This window comes from Protopterus annectens, chromosome 2.part1 (genome assembly GCF_019279795.1).
Source record: "Protopterus annectens isolate FY-2018-M chromosome 2.part1, PAN1.0, whole genome shotgun sequence".
Taxonomy (NCBI): domain Eukaryota; kingdom Metazoa; phylum Chordata; order Ceratodontiformes; family Protopteridae; genus Protopterus; species Protopterus annectens.
In genome coordinates this window covers 945,852,249-945,869,752 of record NC_056729.1, presented here as the reverse complement: position 1 = coordinate 945,869,752, position 17,504 = coordinate 945,852,249, and the positions used below count along the sequence as shown (strand labels likewise).

At 39.1% G+C, this 17,504-nt stretch overlaps 1 protein-coding gene across 1 annotated transcript in view; it reads right to left on the bottom strand.

Annotated features, from left to right (window-relative positions):
* Positions 1–17,504, bottom strand: part of LOC122794923 (probable ATP-dependent RNA helicase DDX60) — a 2,818,219-nt gene that overhangs the window by 1,050,475 nt on the left and 1,750,240 nt on the right. The window contains exon 26 of the mRNA XM_044063516.1: positions 3,442–3,583. Coding sequence (XP_043919451.1) covers positions 3,442–3,583 — 142 coding nt within the window. The remainder of the gene's footprint in view (positions 1–3,441; positions 3,584–17,504) is intronic.

The window sequence follows — 17,504 nt, the reverse complement described above, 5'->3', positions numbered from 1 at the left end:
CCAGGGCCAGTGGAAACTGCAGCCCAAACTGCAGAATCCTACATAAATGCATTCTACGGACATCTCCAGGAATGCATGGATCATGCAATCCCAAACAAAACCAAAACCCAAGCGTCCAAAGGCAGGCGTCCAGTCTGGTGGACCCCTGCCATAAATAAACTGTACAACAGAAGGAGGAAGCTACTACATGATAGAGCAAAATCCCTAATAGGGAAGGCATCTCTGATCAGTACTAGCAAAAAATTACGATCCCTCATAAAATCCTCCAAGGCCAGCTTCGAGAGAAAAATTGCACAGGACACCAAAGACAATCATAAGGCTTTTTTCAGTTATGTTAGAAACCTGGGATGCAACTCCCAGACTTGTTCTGAGCTGATTCTAAACGACAAAAAATACACTGAACCCACAGACATCGCCAATATCCTATCAGACAGGTTCAGTGCAAACTTCTCCACCCCCTCCCCAAAAGAGCAAGTATCTATCCCGGCAGAGGGCTGCCTCCCAAACATCTCAGATGCTCAGGTGAAGGCTGCCCTCTCCAAAGCAAAAACACTGCTTCCATGGGACCAGATGGCGTCCCAGGTTGCGTCCTACATGAATTACAAGAGGAACTAATCCCTCAAATAAAACAGCTATACAATCTCAGCCTCACTACAGGATATGTGCCCACAGAATGGCGTACAGCAACAGTGGTCCCACTCCACAAAGGTGGAGACTCTACGGACTCTACGGACCCTGGAAACTATCGCCCCATAAGCCTGACTAGCTTAGTCTGCAAGGCTATGGAGAGGATCATCATGGAGCTCATAAACAAAGACATTGGGGACCTACAGACACTAGATCCTACCCAGTTCGGCTTTGTCAAGGGCAGATCCTACCTTTTGAACCTGGTTGACTTCTTTGAAACAGTCACCAAAGCCATAGATGAAGGGAAGGTAGTCCACACAGCCTATCTGGACCTTGCAAAGGCATTTGACACTATACCCCACTCGGGCATCATAGATAAGCTATCCAGCTTAAATATAAACCCCTATGTCACAAGATGGGTCGCAAACTGGCTCAAAGACAGAACCCACAGAGTGAGAGTTCTTGGAGCCATGTCAGACTCGAAACCGGTCACAAGTGGCGTCCCTCAGGGTTCTGTCCTGGGACCACTCTTGTTCGGTATATACTTTTCCAAGGTACAGGCAAACATGGGAGGACTATGGCTCACCAAGTTCGCAGATGACTGCAAACTGGGCGCCATAATCAACTCTCCAGCTGACACAAACATCCTTCAAAAAGGTCTCACAGAGACAGATAACTGGTGCCAGCGCCATGGTTTAAAGCTAAATGCCAAAAAATGTATAGTCATACCCTTTGGCAAAAACAATGTGCCCACAAATTACCACATAGGCGGAAACCCATTAAGTACAGAGAAAGTTATTAGGGACCTGGGGACCCAAGTTGATAGCAATCTCTCCTTTGAAAACCACATTGCCAAAGTGGTTAGAAAGACCTTCTACATAGCCCACCTCATCACGAAGGGTTTCACATCTAGATCAAGAGAGGTAATCGTGCCCCTTTATTCATCCCTCAGCAGGCCCATCATAGAATACAATGCCCCTTTCGGGATGTACCTTACCCGACACCTGCAGCAATTAGAAAGACCCCAAAAGTATCTCACCAAGAGGATCAAGGGTCTCAAACAGATGCCATATGCTGCTCGGTTAAAAACTCCAGCTCTACTCAGTTGCATACCACCTACTTCGAGGCGATCTATGCCTGACATACAAAGCTATGTCAAATCCAGAATTAATGGACATGCTCCACCTCAGTAAATCTAAATCCCTTAGAGCCACACACTTGAGGGACTTGAACCTCAGCACAGAAATAAATAGAACTTGCTGGAGGGACAGGTTCATAACCCAGAGGCTTCCTTCGCTCTGGAATAGAATTCCAGTTCATGTGAGGTAGAGCACCTCACTGAATCTCTTCAAGAAGAATCTCGATAAGTGGATGGGGGATCGTAGGTTTGTCCCAGGGATTACTCCCGTGTCACTATTAGACAGAGGCACAGTAAACTAAACCTTAAAAAGGGCACAGTATACTCAAATCAAGGGGTGGCGTAAGCCATACAGAATCGGGCTAGGCTTATAATTGCCCCAGGGCAGATAGCCTAGTATGAACCTATGAACCTATGAATAGAAAAAATGCTTTGGCACGGCATATACAAAGTTATCCTGCACACACATTTCTATTTACGGTTTTGCAATTAGTGGAAGAATATATAAGAGGTGGAGACATACAAATTCACATAGAATACTTACAGATATGCTGGATAGAATTTACAGGCTGACAAGGAACCAGGACTTAATGGAATTGTTCCTTTAAAACCTGCATTGAAATGAAGGAAATTAGCTAGACAGCTTTGTTTTCATTGGTTCTTACCTGTTGAAATATCATTGGATTACATGAAATGGCAGGATCTGAAAAAGGCTTAGATAGCTAAAAGTGCTTGTCCTGTTTTTCTTATCAAGATTTATCCTGTTTTTTTTTTTTTTTAAACGTGTTATTTTACTGCATTTTATTAAACAGTTGGCTTTTAAACAGTTAGATCTTTAATCCCCACCGTGGTGGAAAGACTTTGCTTTACTTGGACACATATTTTTTTATTTTTGGTAAGGCTTGCCTTCAAACCTTTCAGTGTATTTTATTTCAGTTATGTAATGAATACTGCAACAGTGAAGTGGAAGGACATCTAATGATATGCATTAAGTATCATATGTTTGCCTTCTTAAATTCACTGCCTTGCTGTACAACTATATACTACCTGATCTGCAATTATGTCTGTCTTATATGCTCGCCTGAAGGGCCTCACATACCTAAGCAGGTATCACAGTTTGCAAGCTTAATCAGTTACCCTCTTAAGGGCTATTCTCATAGCTCTGCCACTGCAAATCAGCGGGACAGTTTAGCAGCACTGTTTCTGTTGGGATATGCTACTATCCTTTTCAGGAGTGTTCTTGGGGTAACTCCCTTTCATAACTGCAGGCAAATAAACTCTTTGAAAGTACATCTTCAGCACATTCCTACTTATACAAATGCATAGCTTCCCTGATGTTGGCCACTCCAGTGGCTACTGTAGAGTTCTCTCAAGCACTGTGCTAGTATGACATAAAGCTGGACTATGCCAGTATTTACTATGATAGACCCCCCCCCCACATACACACATTAAATGTAATTTGGGAAATTCTCTCTTTTAGTTATGTTTGAGTTTCTTGCTTCTAAACCTGCACACATTTAGAGTAACTTACCCTCTTTCAGTGTAGGAGCCTTTGTGAATGCATAATTTTATCAATATAGTCAACACTTTTGAAAAGTAAATCAATCTACAACCCATGGCACTGTTATTCCTAACAATGGTACAACTGTACTTTACTTGCTACTCATTAGCTTTACCTTTTCATCCACAGCTTTCTGATTGGCAAATGTGCATTCTGGAGGGTCTTTGCTAAGCTTTTCTACTTGCATTTCCAAAATGTTTTTCTTATCCAGAAGTGTATGAAGGATTTCTGCCTTGCTGGCAGACAGCTTATCCTCTCTGTGGAATAAATAAAATTAAATAATTATGCACTAAGAAAGTAGGCTATTTGTCAAAGATATATCTGAGCTCTCTTAAAGTGGTTCACTCTATTCTTTCTCATTTAAGTTCTTTTTTGTCTGCTCTTCTACAACAAATACCATGACACTATGCACTGTTTCGTCTAAAAGCCAAATACATCCTTACATGTTCAATCCCTGGCATTGCAATTGTACATTACTGTACTCAGTATAGCAACTTTATTTGTTGCATTGTCTATATTCTGCAGCTGAATGTGGCAGTGCACTACCAAGTACTATGGATAAATTAACTATTCTCAGATGAGAATCATCATGCAAGTTCAGTGAGGAAATTTCCTCATAGATTTCACTCTCTCCTTCTTCTCTGTATTGCCTATGCCATACAGTACAATAGTGTATCACTTATTAGCCAAACTGTAAAATTAAACATGCATACAATACAAATAAGAGGTGCATCTACAATGAATTCACAGTCTGCTGAATCTGCAGACTTGTATCTATAATTACAGCCAACCTTCTTGAGTCTTTATTTTCTAAACAGTGAGGTGGTCATTTTTGCTACTACATTGCTAACCTGCACTGAAATATAATTAGGTGACACCCCCATACCTTGCTAAGTCATCAATGCACACATGAGTGCTACATATCAGTGGCCTGGAAACCACTGTACTGTTTAAACCAAGTGTAATCATTATCTCAGAGCTAAGTGTAAGCGGCTGGTGACTTGACAACAAGAATGGGCTGCAGGGGGTAACTGAATAGGTTGGGCCAACTAGACTGGGGGCTGGGATCAACTTTGACTATGGCTGCAAAAATAAACAGTTTGACATGCAGCACTGCAAATGTGAGCTGACAAATCATTGTCCCCCATAGGAGTGGAAAACCATTTCACATATACATTTTTTTTTTATCTCTGCCTCTGTGTGTGTGGGAGGGGGTCTTGCAGTGCTTTCTGTAACAAGCGTGATATATATATATGTATATATATATATATATATATATATATATATATATATATATATATATATATATATATATATATATATATATATATATATATATATATATATATATGGTCTATATTACCTGAGTGAATGTTTAGGTTAGCGCAACCTGGTAATATCAAAAAATTAAAACAGCGAACGAGCGATTTAACATGGGAATGAATTCCCTCGGCCACAAAAAAGATAAAAATAAATTAAACCAAAATGACCCCCACACCCCCCCCCTAACTAAATATACCAACTCCAAGATTGCTCTATAGTGGGGAAAGGGGCAATATCCGAATAACGGCCAAGGGAATTCTTACCCTGCGTTAAATCGGCCGTTCGCAGTTTTTTGCTTTCGCTATTATATATATATATATATATATATATATATATATATATATATATATATATATATATATTGCCAAAATTATTGTGAAGTTTTTGCACTCAAGGATACCCCTTCATTTCCCTAAATACCTACATATTCTGGACAGTCCCCCTCTATACTATGGCATAATAAACAACCAAGAGCACTGATGAAAATGTAACTATAAATGAGGCACGCACTTCCTTCTGCAGAAGGAAAAGGAAACACATTACCAGGAGCTACTGAACTAAAAATACTTTGTACAACTTATCAAATATAAAGTCTAAATCTTACAAATAGCAGTTACTTGTTCAGCCAACAGAAACAGCAGCCTTCTCTATCACTACCATTTCTACCATACACACACATATACTATGAACTTTAGCAATACATTACTTTTTTCACTACTTATGTACAGCCATGTTTCAAAACTTGACTGACTGATCCATTTTCATTTACAGTGATGTATTCATTGGAGAATTTAAACATCAACATCTGAAATACAAATTATTTTCAGACCCATATTAATCTTTTGAAACATGTGGGGTCCTTCCTGAAATACTTGCAAACCCTATTTCTGTACTATTGCTATAAAGAATTTCTGGCTTCTGCAAATAAAACTGTAGCTGCACATGTGAATTAACTCTAAGAAATGAAGAAAATAATATTTCAACAAATTTCACCCCACAAATGTAATCATTTATTCTTGCTTTGCTTGCTTGAAGCGCAACATTTTGTTACACAACCTCATTACAACTTGTAACAGAAACCATTCTTTTCTAACCAAACAACCTTAAAGGCAGAATTCCAGGGTAAGGAATAATAATAGCATTTTATCTAATGAATAAATACTTTCATTTTGTAAAAAAAATGACTGTGGTAACAAAGCAGAACAATTTAAGGAATTTAAACATTAGAGATTTTTTAAGGTGCCAACTCTTGACGGTACCTATTGGTGTGCCAGTGATGATGCCAGGCTAAGGAAAACTGATTTAAAAGCATTATATATTTTTTTCTACTCTCTTTCTTATTTCCCTGTTAGTAACACATTTGGTCTGCAGAATGTGTTTCCCATGGCTTGGAAAAGTATGACTTTTTTAAATACAAAAGGATTTGTAAGAACGGCCGGTGCAGTGGTAGAGAGGTAACATTGTCACCTCACAGCAAGAGGTTCTCTGGTTTGATTCTCAGATGAGGTGCCTTCTGTGCGGAGTCTGCATGTCTTCCTTACATTCATGTGGGTTTCCTCCTACATTAAAAAGACACATGTCTGGAGCATTTCTCCCTGGGCCTCTGCTGAAAATTGACTTTATTTCAAGTCGGACTTTTCTGGTTAACAAATGTTAAATAAATAAAACAAGAACATGCAATGTCTTTCAGTGTAATTTTTCCTGAGTGTTTGCATCTCTTGAGCTAGCAGGTCATGAAATGTAATCACAGTGCATTTCAAAGAAACAACTAATTAGAACTGTGAAAAGAAAGCAGCTATTAAAATGCAGACAGTTACAAAATGAAGGTTGACATAGGCTCATACGTGATTACTGGGCTAATAGCACAACAGCCTTTACAAGCCTATCTAATAAAACCCAGGATATGACAGTGTTATATTTGATCCCCCTTTATGCAGAGGGACAACTGTTGCAGTCCTCTATTCCTTCGGGACAAAGGCAGTTCAGATGTTGTGGTTAAAAAGAGTTTCTAATGACCTTGATGAATTCTGTTTCAAGCTATTTAAAAAGCATCCTGGAATGCTGTTGGGACCCATGGAGGCTGTGTTTGTGGCTATAGCAAGCGCAGTAATGACCTGTTCCCTCATAATTACCAGTAGTGGGATGGTGGTGGGTATTACTTTGGGTGTGGTAGAAAGTGATGCGGGAGGGAGTTTGAAATGAACTTGTCAGCCAGCAGGTGTGCTATAGTTTCAGACTGGGTGTAAGTGTTGCCATTCATGATTAACTTGGCATGCTGCTGAGCATTTCCCCTGAGGTTATGGTTATCTTTCATCTAGGAGGCTATCTTTGCCTCGTAGTTTGCTTTGGCAGATGTGACAAGCTCTATAATTTGTTTGTTTAGACTGGTGAGTGTCTTTTTTGCACTGTGTTTGTCTGTTCCTTCTTGGCTTTGGAAAGGACTTTTTTCCTTTTGTTGAATAGCCTGTTTATACTAGGGGTCCATCAGGGTGTTTTATTTTTGCCAGTAATCATAGGTTTGACTCAGACAGGTACTGCCTCCTCTATTCAGCTATACATGTGGTTGTACAGTGCTTTTGTGTACAACTTAGAGTAGGCCTCAGTGTTATCTGGGTTCGTAGGTGATTAGAAGTTTAATAGGCTGCAATGTAATTTGAGGTAATTGGTCTTCGCAAATTCTTAACAGGTTTGGAGTTTGATGGGGGTTATAAGTTAATTTTAATACTAAAGCACATCATTTTGTGATCAGATCTTACCAGGGAGGAGTTGATGCACAGAATGGAGCAGCAGCCCTCCATGTTCATGAGAACCAGGTCTAGGATACTTGTATCTCTAGTTCTGAAGCCAAATAGTTGTTCCAGGATGTTTACATTGACGAAGTCCAAAAACCTTTGAACATGTGAATTAATGGTCATATAAGTCCCCCAGTTTATGGAGGGGTAGTTGAAGTCACCCATAAGTATGGTGTTACACTGAACCAGTAGGTTTAGGTATGAGGTGTGGTTTTCTAGACTCATGTTAAGGGATCTTTAGCTAGCAAGGATATGATAAGGGGGGGTCGCACCTACGGTTAGTTGGGCATGGAGCAGCTTAAGTGTGTCATGTTGTTGGCCAGTCTATCAGTGTACAGTGTACTTGTCCTTTATGAACACTGAGACACCTCCTCCCTTTGTTTAATCCTGAGCTGATTAGGAATGTATGAAAGGCACTATAGCTTTTGATAGGTGGGGTGTTTCCATGGTTCTGAACCATGTTTCCATGACTATGCATATGTCTGTGTTCTGCAGGGTGAGGAGTGCTTTCGGGAACTACAGTTTTTTATTTAAACTCCTACTGATAAGCATTAGTACCTTTAGGTAGCTGTGAGTGATTTTTGTTATGTTGGCATGTTTAACAACTTGGCTGGCCTAAAAAGGCACTATGGGGTTAGATAAAGTTTTTTCCAGTATCTGTAAGCCAGGAGGTGACAAGTGCAAACCATCTCTAGCAAAGCATCATGTCTCCCCAGGCTAACAGATATTGCATCCTTTTGTTGTGACACAAGACCTAAGCCTATTGTTGAAGTCAATCATGTTTTGCTGGTACTGTGGCATCATTATTGGTGAAGGTAGGATGCTACTCAAGGCTCGATTTATACCCACCTGGGACACATATTCAGAGAGCTCCATTATGTCTCTCTTCATATAGTCCAGTGAGGTATTTCTTATGTATTCTACACCCACATAGACTATGACCCTGTAATACAGGTACTTGTGGTTTAAAGACCTAAGTGAATGCGTGATCCTGTGGATCCTTGCTCCAGACAGACAGCTCACTGTGATCTTCTCCTTGTTTAGCCTGGTAAGGGGGACATCAGAATGTCTTAAAAATGGAATCCCCAATAACTAGAATGTTTGGCTGTGTGATGTGTTGTTTTATGGGCTTGGAAGTGAGGGATTATGATTTTTAGAGTTACATGTTGTGTGAGGTGCTGTCTTTTTTTCAGTGTGTACTGGGCCACTAAGAGATGCTTTTATGTGGTCCTGGAGATCTGAGTAGATTACATGCGTGTACCTCCACATATGAGGGTCAGTATGTTTGTTCCTTAGTGTTGGTAATGAGTGTTTTGGGTGTAACACTGACAACCTAGTTTGCATTTTTCATGTGTGTATGTGAGAGCTTTGTCTACAATGACATTGTGTATCTACATCTCTACTATACTGTGTTTGTCTGTTCTAAAATTAAATGGTTGTCAGTGAACATGAGGCAGTTACTACTCTGCCTCAGGATGCCCATATCCACCAGCCCAGAAACAGAGAGGACATGACAGCTATCCATTATACCAGATCCTTAGCAGGTGGGAAAGAATAAGTGAGAGTCACTAAGTGAGTGCATTTAGCAGTATACTATAAGATAACTTGAAGTGGTGCTGTCCTCTGCGCAAACAGGTAGCTCTTTGAGCAGCTATGAATGGTGGGCAACTATGGAGAGTGTTTCCTCATAGCATTCCCAGAAAATATTTTCCCAGTTACCTCTTTCTTCCCCATCACACCTCCAACATTTGCTGCCTACCTGAGGAAAATTTCTTTGGGTCTACTTAGGGTATAAAATACCTATGTAAACACTTCCAAGCAAAGATCCTAAATCTTCTAGACTTTGTTACATATTTGGGAGACATACATACATACATCCCCTCACTGTTTCTTTGTGAAGTGCTTATCCATTGTCTCTTCCCAATCCTTTCTAACCTTCTCTGAAATATTCTTATAGTTATCATGCAATATTTTATATGCTCTAATAATTATTCTTTTTTTAACGACAGCTTCTGTTCCAGATTCTACTAAAAACTCCACCAGTGCTGGTCTTTTGCTTAGGATCCCCCTATTTCTTTCTCTTTATTCCCTTTATGATCTTGAGGCCAAATTGCATTTTATCAATTGATTATTAAATCAGACAAGTGTGTACTTTAGTGTACTTTAACCTGCTGGATACCAATGCTGCAACTCAAAAGACTATCCCTCAGGTCTCATTTAGGGCATTTGTTTCATATTTTGTGGCAATGCATGTTACCAATTTCTCACAAATTTGGTTGGCATTGGTTTGATTCAATTCCCAGCCATGCCATTGGTTGTCACATTTTGATGGCAGTGTCCCCATTCTCAACAATGCTACCCTTTTTGTCACACCTACAAAAATGTTTTGCAGCTATCCAGCAAATATTAAACTGTAAGCAGTATGCACTTTGCAGATATCCAGCAAACAGTATACTGTAGGCAATATGTTAAATAATTGCACATTACTGTGTTAATTACCAGGACCTTCTATAAGAGTTCTATAAGAAGTGCAGAGAGTTTGTTTCTATATTACGTAAGGAATAAAGGATAAAAGCCTACTATACACCTTGGCTATCAAATGAAACATGCTCCTTCATCCACAAAAGGGATATTTGGAAAACCTGGCAAAAAAAAAAAAAAAAACAAATCCCCAACCCTACAACAAAGCTATAAGGAAATCAGAAATCTAACAAAAAACACATATATCAAGGTAAGAAAAACTACAATATTGCATAATCCAAACACCACTCCAATCCCAAAAACATCTGGTCCACCATTAACTATATCCTATATTCCGGCAACTCCTTCAACCCCAAAGTCCTTCCCTAACAGCACTCCACTACAGACTGCCACCCTGCTCAATAATCACTTCATAAATACCATCTACAAACTAACTCACTTTGACCATAACTCCAGCCCCCCCCCAACTCTTCCCCTCTTCTGCCTTCTGTAACAAACCCCCTTTCTCTCAAACCCATTCACATCTCCTTCATAAAATCTCTTCTTCGTAAACTTAAACCTTGCTCCCCATCTGCTGATAAACTACCACCCCTCTTTCTCACGCTTGCTGCTGATTCCATAGCATTTCCCATCTCTATTCTAATAAATCGGTCTGTTCAAGAAAACACTGTTCCTAACATCTGGAAACCCTTCTATGCTATTCTACTGCACAAATGAGGTAACTCCGCAGACCCTTCTAACAATCGACCTATAGCCATCATTTCTCCTGTTTCTAAGATTCTAGAAAAAATGTATCCACACTCAACTCCTTAAATACCTAATACAGGACAAACTCCTACTCAACATGGTTTCAGGTCTAACCACAGCACTGCTACAGCCCTATTATCTTTTACTCATACAGTTGCTGAGACCAGAGATAATAACCAATTTGCATCCTGTCTCTTCCCTGACCTTTCCAAACCTTTTGATACAGTGTCTCACACTAAACTACTAACAAGACTAACTGAACTCAACCTCTCTCCTGCCACTGTGCAGTGGTTCACTAAGTACATTTCTAACAGATTACAATCGGTCCGATGGCTCACTTCCTGCTCCCCTTTCTTGCCTGCAAAAACTGGGGGTCTCCCAGGGGGCTATCCTTGGTCCCCTTCTATTTAATATCTTTACTAACAATCTCTACTCCACTTCCAACCACTCTACTCTCATCCAATATGCAGATGTCTCCACCCTCATCACCTCCTCTAATAACCTGTCCATTTTTAATCTTGAAATAATGAAATCTCAAATTTCAGTATTTCGAGACTAAAACATCGAAAGCTCACAAACACAAAACTACACAATCACGAACACTCACAAACCTGAAAGAAATAAAACAAAAAAAAAATATCCAATCCTCCCCCCAAAACAAACATAAACAACACATAACTACAATCGGAAACACCACCATACATTCCTGCAGGGGGAAAGCCCCCTGCACCCCCCATGTGGAGGGCTGTGCCCCTTACCTATATATATATATATATATATATATATATATATATATATATATATATATATATATATGCCAACTCCGAGGTCACACTAACTCAAAAAATACAAAAAACACAAACACACTCTTACCTGCCCTAGACTCCCATTGCAGTCATATTTACACTCACTAATAACACCCACACATACTACAATCGTACTAAAATCCCCATATACAGCACTCACACATATACAGTCTCATCTACGTACCCTAATCTACCCCAAAACTCCCTACAATAACTAAAAACAAACACATTTATACCCCAAACCCTTAAAAATTGAACACTTACCTGAATCTCCATACATAAACGAACATAACACCACCATAACACAATATCCTTAAAGAGACAGTACCCAATCACATATATACATACTACACTACACCTGCTGCGTATTTGGGATACTAAGATTTGACACAGTGCAGTTTCGGAAAACTGCACTTTAGACATTATGGTCTCGAAATACTGAAATTCGAGATTTCAGTATTTTGAAAATAAAAAGTGAATCCCTAATAACATATCCCATTTTCCTTAGTCAAAACACATTTAACTCCGTCAAAAAATTACTTGATGAAAACCAGCTTATCCAAAACCCCAAGAAAACCAAACTCCTACTCTTCCTACCTAAATCACTCTCTGATCACAAGTCTTCCTTTTCCATCTCCTCACTAGATAACACCATCATCACAGCTGAACCTCAAACAAAACCTTTTGGCAGCATAATAGATGACCAGCTTAAAACTGACCAGCATATCCACCAATGTATCAAAAAAAAAACACATCAAAAATTAGGATTACTGTATCATAACAAACAATTCCTTATCCCTGAAGCTAAACTATCCCTAGCTAGAGCATTCCTACTACCTGGCCCCCTTTATTCTGCTCCCATACTTACAAAAATACAATCCTCATTAATCTCACAATTAGAACAAACCTATAATAAAAGTGCCAGATTTGCAACAAACCAACCCCACAGATCTCACCATTGCATAGCATTAAAACAACTGCAATGGTCTGAATTCCCCCACCAACTTCTTCTAGCACAACTACAAATCACCCACACCATCCTACACAAACCTACTGCTTGCCCCTCCTTCTCTTTTCTTATCTCCTTCTACACCCCCACCAGATCACTTAGAAGCTTGGAGCAACAACTCCTTCACATACATAAACCCAACAGAAATATAGGTAAACTTCTCTACAACTACAATGTGTCTTTAGCCTGGAATAAACTTCCAAACCCCATCAGAAGCACCTCAAACACTACTCTATTCAAAAAGCAACTAAAACTATTCCTCCTAAGCTCAAGGATCTGTCCTTGTCAGGATCCTATCTAACCACTTCCATCCTTCCAACCTTACTTCATACCTTTTTTTTCTTTCCCTCTGTGATCAACATCATAGCTAATTGTACATCCAAACTCCCTCTATTCTGTAGTTTCTCTATACCAATAATATATCATACCTTTGTCCACTGCTTTATCTTTCTATTAAACAATATGACTCTGTACATATGTATTGTATGCTATCTATTTAATTTTTATATTACCTGATATTTTACAGATGCTCTCAGAGGTCATCAACTTATTTGACCTCTATTCCTGTTCTTACCACAATGTCTATGATGCCACTTCCTGTAAATTGTATTTTCTCTTGTAACTGCAATTGTTGGTGCTGATTTCAGTTTTTGTTTCTGTATTACCTCCTTCATGTAATTTTTCTCTCTAACTATTATGTATAACAGCATTATATTTTACTGTCAATTTTATTTATTTATTGTTTAAATACTCTGGAGCTTTTCTCCTCTGGCCCATTTGGACCAACCCGGTTAACAAATGTAAAATAAATAAAAATAAAATAAAATAAAAAAAAATTGACTTTGGTAAAAAAAAAAAAGTCAGACCTTTCTATTAGCACCATGCAGCAACATCATTATCATTCATCACCGTGATATTTGGGTTCTCATTTTCTATGGTAAGTTCAGCAAGGAGCTGCAATAGGAAGATATCAATACATGCTACAATAATCAATAAGAAAGGCTAGCAAGTTCTCTACCTTCTAAAGCAGTTTGTGATTCTATAAAAATGCAATTCTGATAAGCCTTCCAAAACAGTAGACACATTTCATCTCAACACAGAATATAATTAATCATTTCCTTTTATTCAAAGTGCTGCACTGATTTGGATTAGAAATGCAGCTAGAGCTATTTAACTTACCTTACCTTACCTTCAGCTTACTATTTCATTTTTTTTACTATTGCTGCAGTCTCTTTCTTCTAGCATGTGTTTTACTTTATTCCATTCACTTCCTACATTTCTCTTAAAGCAACAGGTATCTTTAATACCCTAAAACTTGACTGGTAGAGCTGTGGATGGCTCTTATTTGTGAATGGCAATGCAAGTCAGCCAACAATATTCTTTTTTTGGCTGTTGTACCTTATAACCTAATTGTTCTTATAACAGCACACTCCTGCTACAGCAGGAGGAGGTAATAGCAGGCAAAAAAGTCTGCATGTGAGTGGAAGCTGTGGCATTTGTTAGGCTATTTTAAAAGGCAGCCTGACAGGCTTAATTTTTTTTTGCATCCCTAGTTCTACTATCTGCACGTGATCAGAGTATAATACTGGATGCTTAAGCAGTCGTCAGCTAACAGTTTGAATTCTCTGTGACAGAAGAGAGCTGCAAAAACAAAAGTTAAGCTTTTTGATCTATAAACAATATCTATATTTTGCCAAAGATGAGTGGGCTGCATCCCCACTGCACAATATCATCAGTTGCCCCTGAAATTAAGTGCATTTTAACATGTTAAGTAGACCATTTATATTTGCCATGATTAATCTTTTCATAACTTGATTACAATTAAAATAACTTCATGAGTAAAATTTATCATGTATGGGGGTGCTAAGAAACAGCAAATGGTTATTTACTGAAGAATTCTAGTCATGCAATCAGCTAACTTTTTATCATTATGATAAAGGGCAGAGTTTGACTTACGTACTTCTGTTTAATTTTTCCATTACACTCCGAGCTCTCACACCATCCCATAAGACATTTCACTTCAAAAAAACTAAATCATCTACATAAATTTAATATGGTCTTATTGCCAAGATATCATCAGTTTAAATGTTAGAAAATAAAGGGTCAAATAATGAGACCTGCAGTGCCCCTTTATAGCAACAGCAACTCACTGGAAAGCATATAGTCTTGGTCATTCCATATCATTTCCGACAGGATGAGTGCCACCTTAACAGCAGGTGTCCTATTGGTCTTACATACGTTCATAGATACATACTGGGCTAACTACCACCAGGGCCTCGATAAGCACAACCCAACCCAATTGTGTCCCCAAGTAATATGTGTGTCTAATTGGAGGGGTATGTTAGTTAGGAGGTTGATAATGGTTTAGTGGAGGGAAGGGCTGCTAAAGATTTCAGGGGGGAGATCCAATAAAACTCCCTGAATGGGAGGTCGAACCCAGACCATGGCGGTGAGAAAACCAAATCGTAACCATTAGAACACCATGGATTCCCCATAAGTGATTACTAGGCTAATGACTATTCGGGTCTTTTAAAGTCTAGCCATGTTTTCCCTATTGAGATTCCAACCCTATCCCTTGAGTCTTTCACTTAAACACATTAAACATTATGACACATATATCAGAGAAACCAAGGCTTTCTCCATGGTCTGCTAAAGCTCTCAGACAGATCCCAAAAATGTTTATGGCAGCCTGATTAGTTCTGAAAATTCTGTAATGTAGCATTAATTCCATTAATTACGTTAGTATTAGTCTGCATTAAAGTCCTCAGACAGATCCCAATATTTTTTTATGACAGCCTGATTAGTTTTGAAAGCTCTGTAATTAGCACTCCCCTTCCAAAAAGTACTGTCTCAGTGTTGAGGCCTTGGCATAATCCATGCTGCCTTTAGTATGTGGTGGAAATACTTTCCAACCAGAAAACACTGTAACAGAAAACTGTACTTATCCTGTGAGAGGAAGTGCCATAAACCACAGCACTGCTACAGGATGAGAAGCTGTTCCATACAACTATTTGCCATCATGTATCTGATACAGTGAACAAAGATATTGCCAGTGAGTGTCAAACACAGAAAGCAGAGGGCATTGCATTCATGAGATAAGATAAGACAAAACAGATCATCCAGAGCACCATGAAAGCAAATGGCCAAGATGTTGTCCAGGCCAAACCAGCTAAGTGTAGACTTAAGAGAAACACTTCCAGTTTAAGCCCGCATGACCTCTTGCTCTTCAACCAGACCACTATCCATTAAAATTCAATCAATTTCATAAGAGGAAAAAGTAAGGACACCACCATCAGTACTGTGGTCCTGGTGTTGACAACAGAGGCCAGCATGGAATGCCTGCGGGTTTGTAATATTTGTACGGTAAATGGGTTATTCATCATCAAAGCATCCCTCTGTTACCAGCTGTACATAATTCATGGAACTGTGACCTCATCATCCAGGTACAGACTGCTATCCTTGGTCAGTGCCATCATGATAAGGAAGCGTCTCACAGTTAGCGCAAAGGATTGTCTTTGATACATTCAGAAGCTACTTCCTGTAGTCAAGGAAGCAGGCTTTGATTCCTTCCATTTCTGAGCAAACCACTTAATAAAACAGTGCTCCCAGGACACTCCTGAAGAGGGATACTTGTGTCCAATGGGTTTACCCAGCTAAAAAATTAATAAAAAAGAGTGATGCAGCTTACAACCTTCTGTGCAATAAGGCAGCTGAAAGGATGAATAGACTTCTATCTATCGTACAGACACACATAAATACTGTGAGACATTGAGCATGCTGTCAACAAATTTGTACAACTTTCTCAAGGCAACAAAGAGCTGTATAAATGATCTGACACTTCACAGTTTACTCGGGAAGTCAGTTAGCTCATAGCACTGTTATTCTACCCTATGAATAAGGTCCCTGGGTACAATAACATGAAGGCAGACATTCCAGACAAAACTATAGACCTGTTAAAGTTTCTTGAACAAACTGTATTTGTTGGCATCCAAACCAGTATAGCTCTAGATATTCCAGTAACAAAGGGCTCTGTCTACAGTTCCCTATTCTATTGAGGAACATCAACAAGCTGACATCTGCAAACTTACCTCAAACCAAAGCCTATTAATAGTATGGTAATAGAGGATTTTGGTTCATCTTAAGAAATCCTGTATCACCATCAATAAACAACTACTAATCCTGTAGAGTGAACAAAACATAACCAACCATAAAAAGAGACATGGCACTGTATCAAGTCATCCACAATTGCTGAAACTGGAAGTGTTAACAGAGGGGAGTGTCTTCTAATTCATTTCTAGGAACAAAAATATACGTATGTATATGTATTTATATCAATATCTATATATATATCTATATCTGTCTCTCTGTCTCTCTCTCTCTAAATAACTATATATGGTGGTGCGGTGGTAGAATTGTCACCTCCCAGCAGGAGGTTTGCTGGTTTGATTCTTGGCTGGGGTGCCTTCTGTGTGGAGTTTGCATATCCTCCCTGCATTTGTGTGGGTTTTCTCCGGATTCCTCCCACATTACAAAGACATGTGTCTGGAGCATTTCTCCCTATGCCTCTGCTGAAAAATGACTTTGTTCCAAGTCAGACTTTCCTGGTAAATATATATATATGGGTATCATTTTAATCATCGAATTCACACTTCATCAAATTGCAAATATACGACTCCTCTTACCTGAAACCTAACATGTATAAAAGTGCCCCTTTCTGAAGTTTGTTTCATTGTTATAGTTAGTTTATTGCTGGTACTGCGAGAAGTGCAAGTATACAACATTTATGTTACCTCTCATACACCGTAACAATTGTGTAGCATGACAGATATGACAGTAGTGTCAGCAACCATCTTCATATGGTACGTTGTTTTTACAGCGGTCGTAACTTTCAAATGAAGATTGCACTACAGGAAGGATAGGGAAATTTACCCTTGCTGCCACTGTAGTGCAATCTTGGAGTTGGTATATACAATACGCAGGGGGTCTGGGGGGGTGCCTTGTCCCCTGCAAAAATATTGGA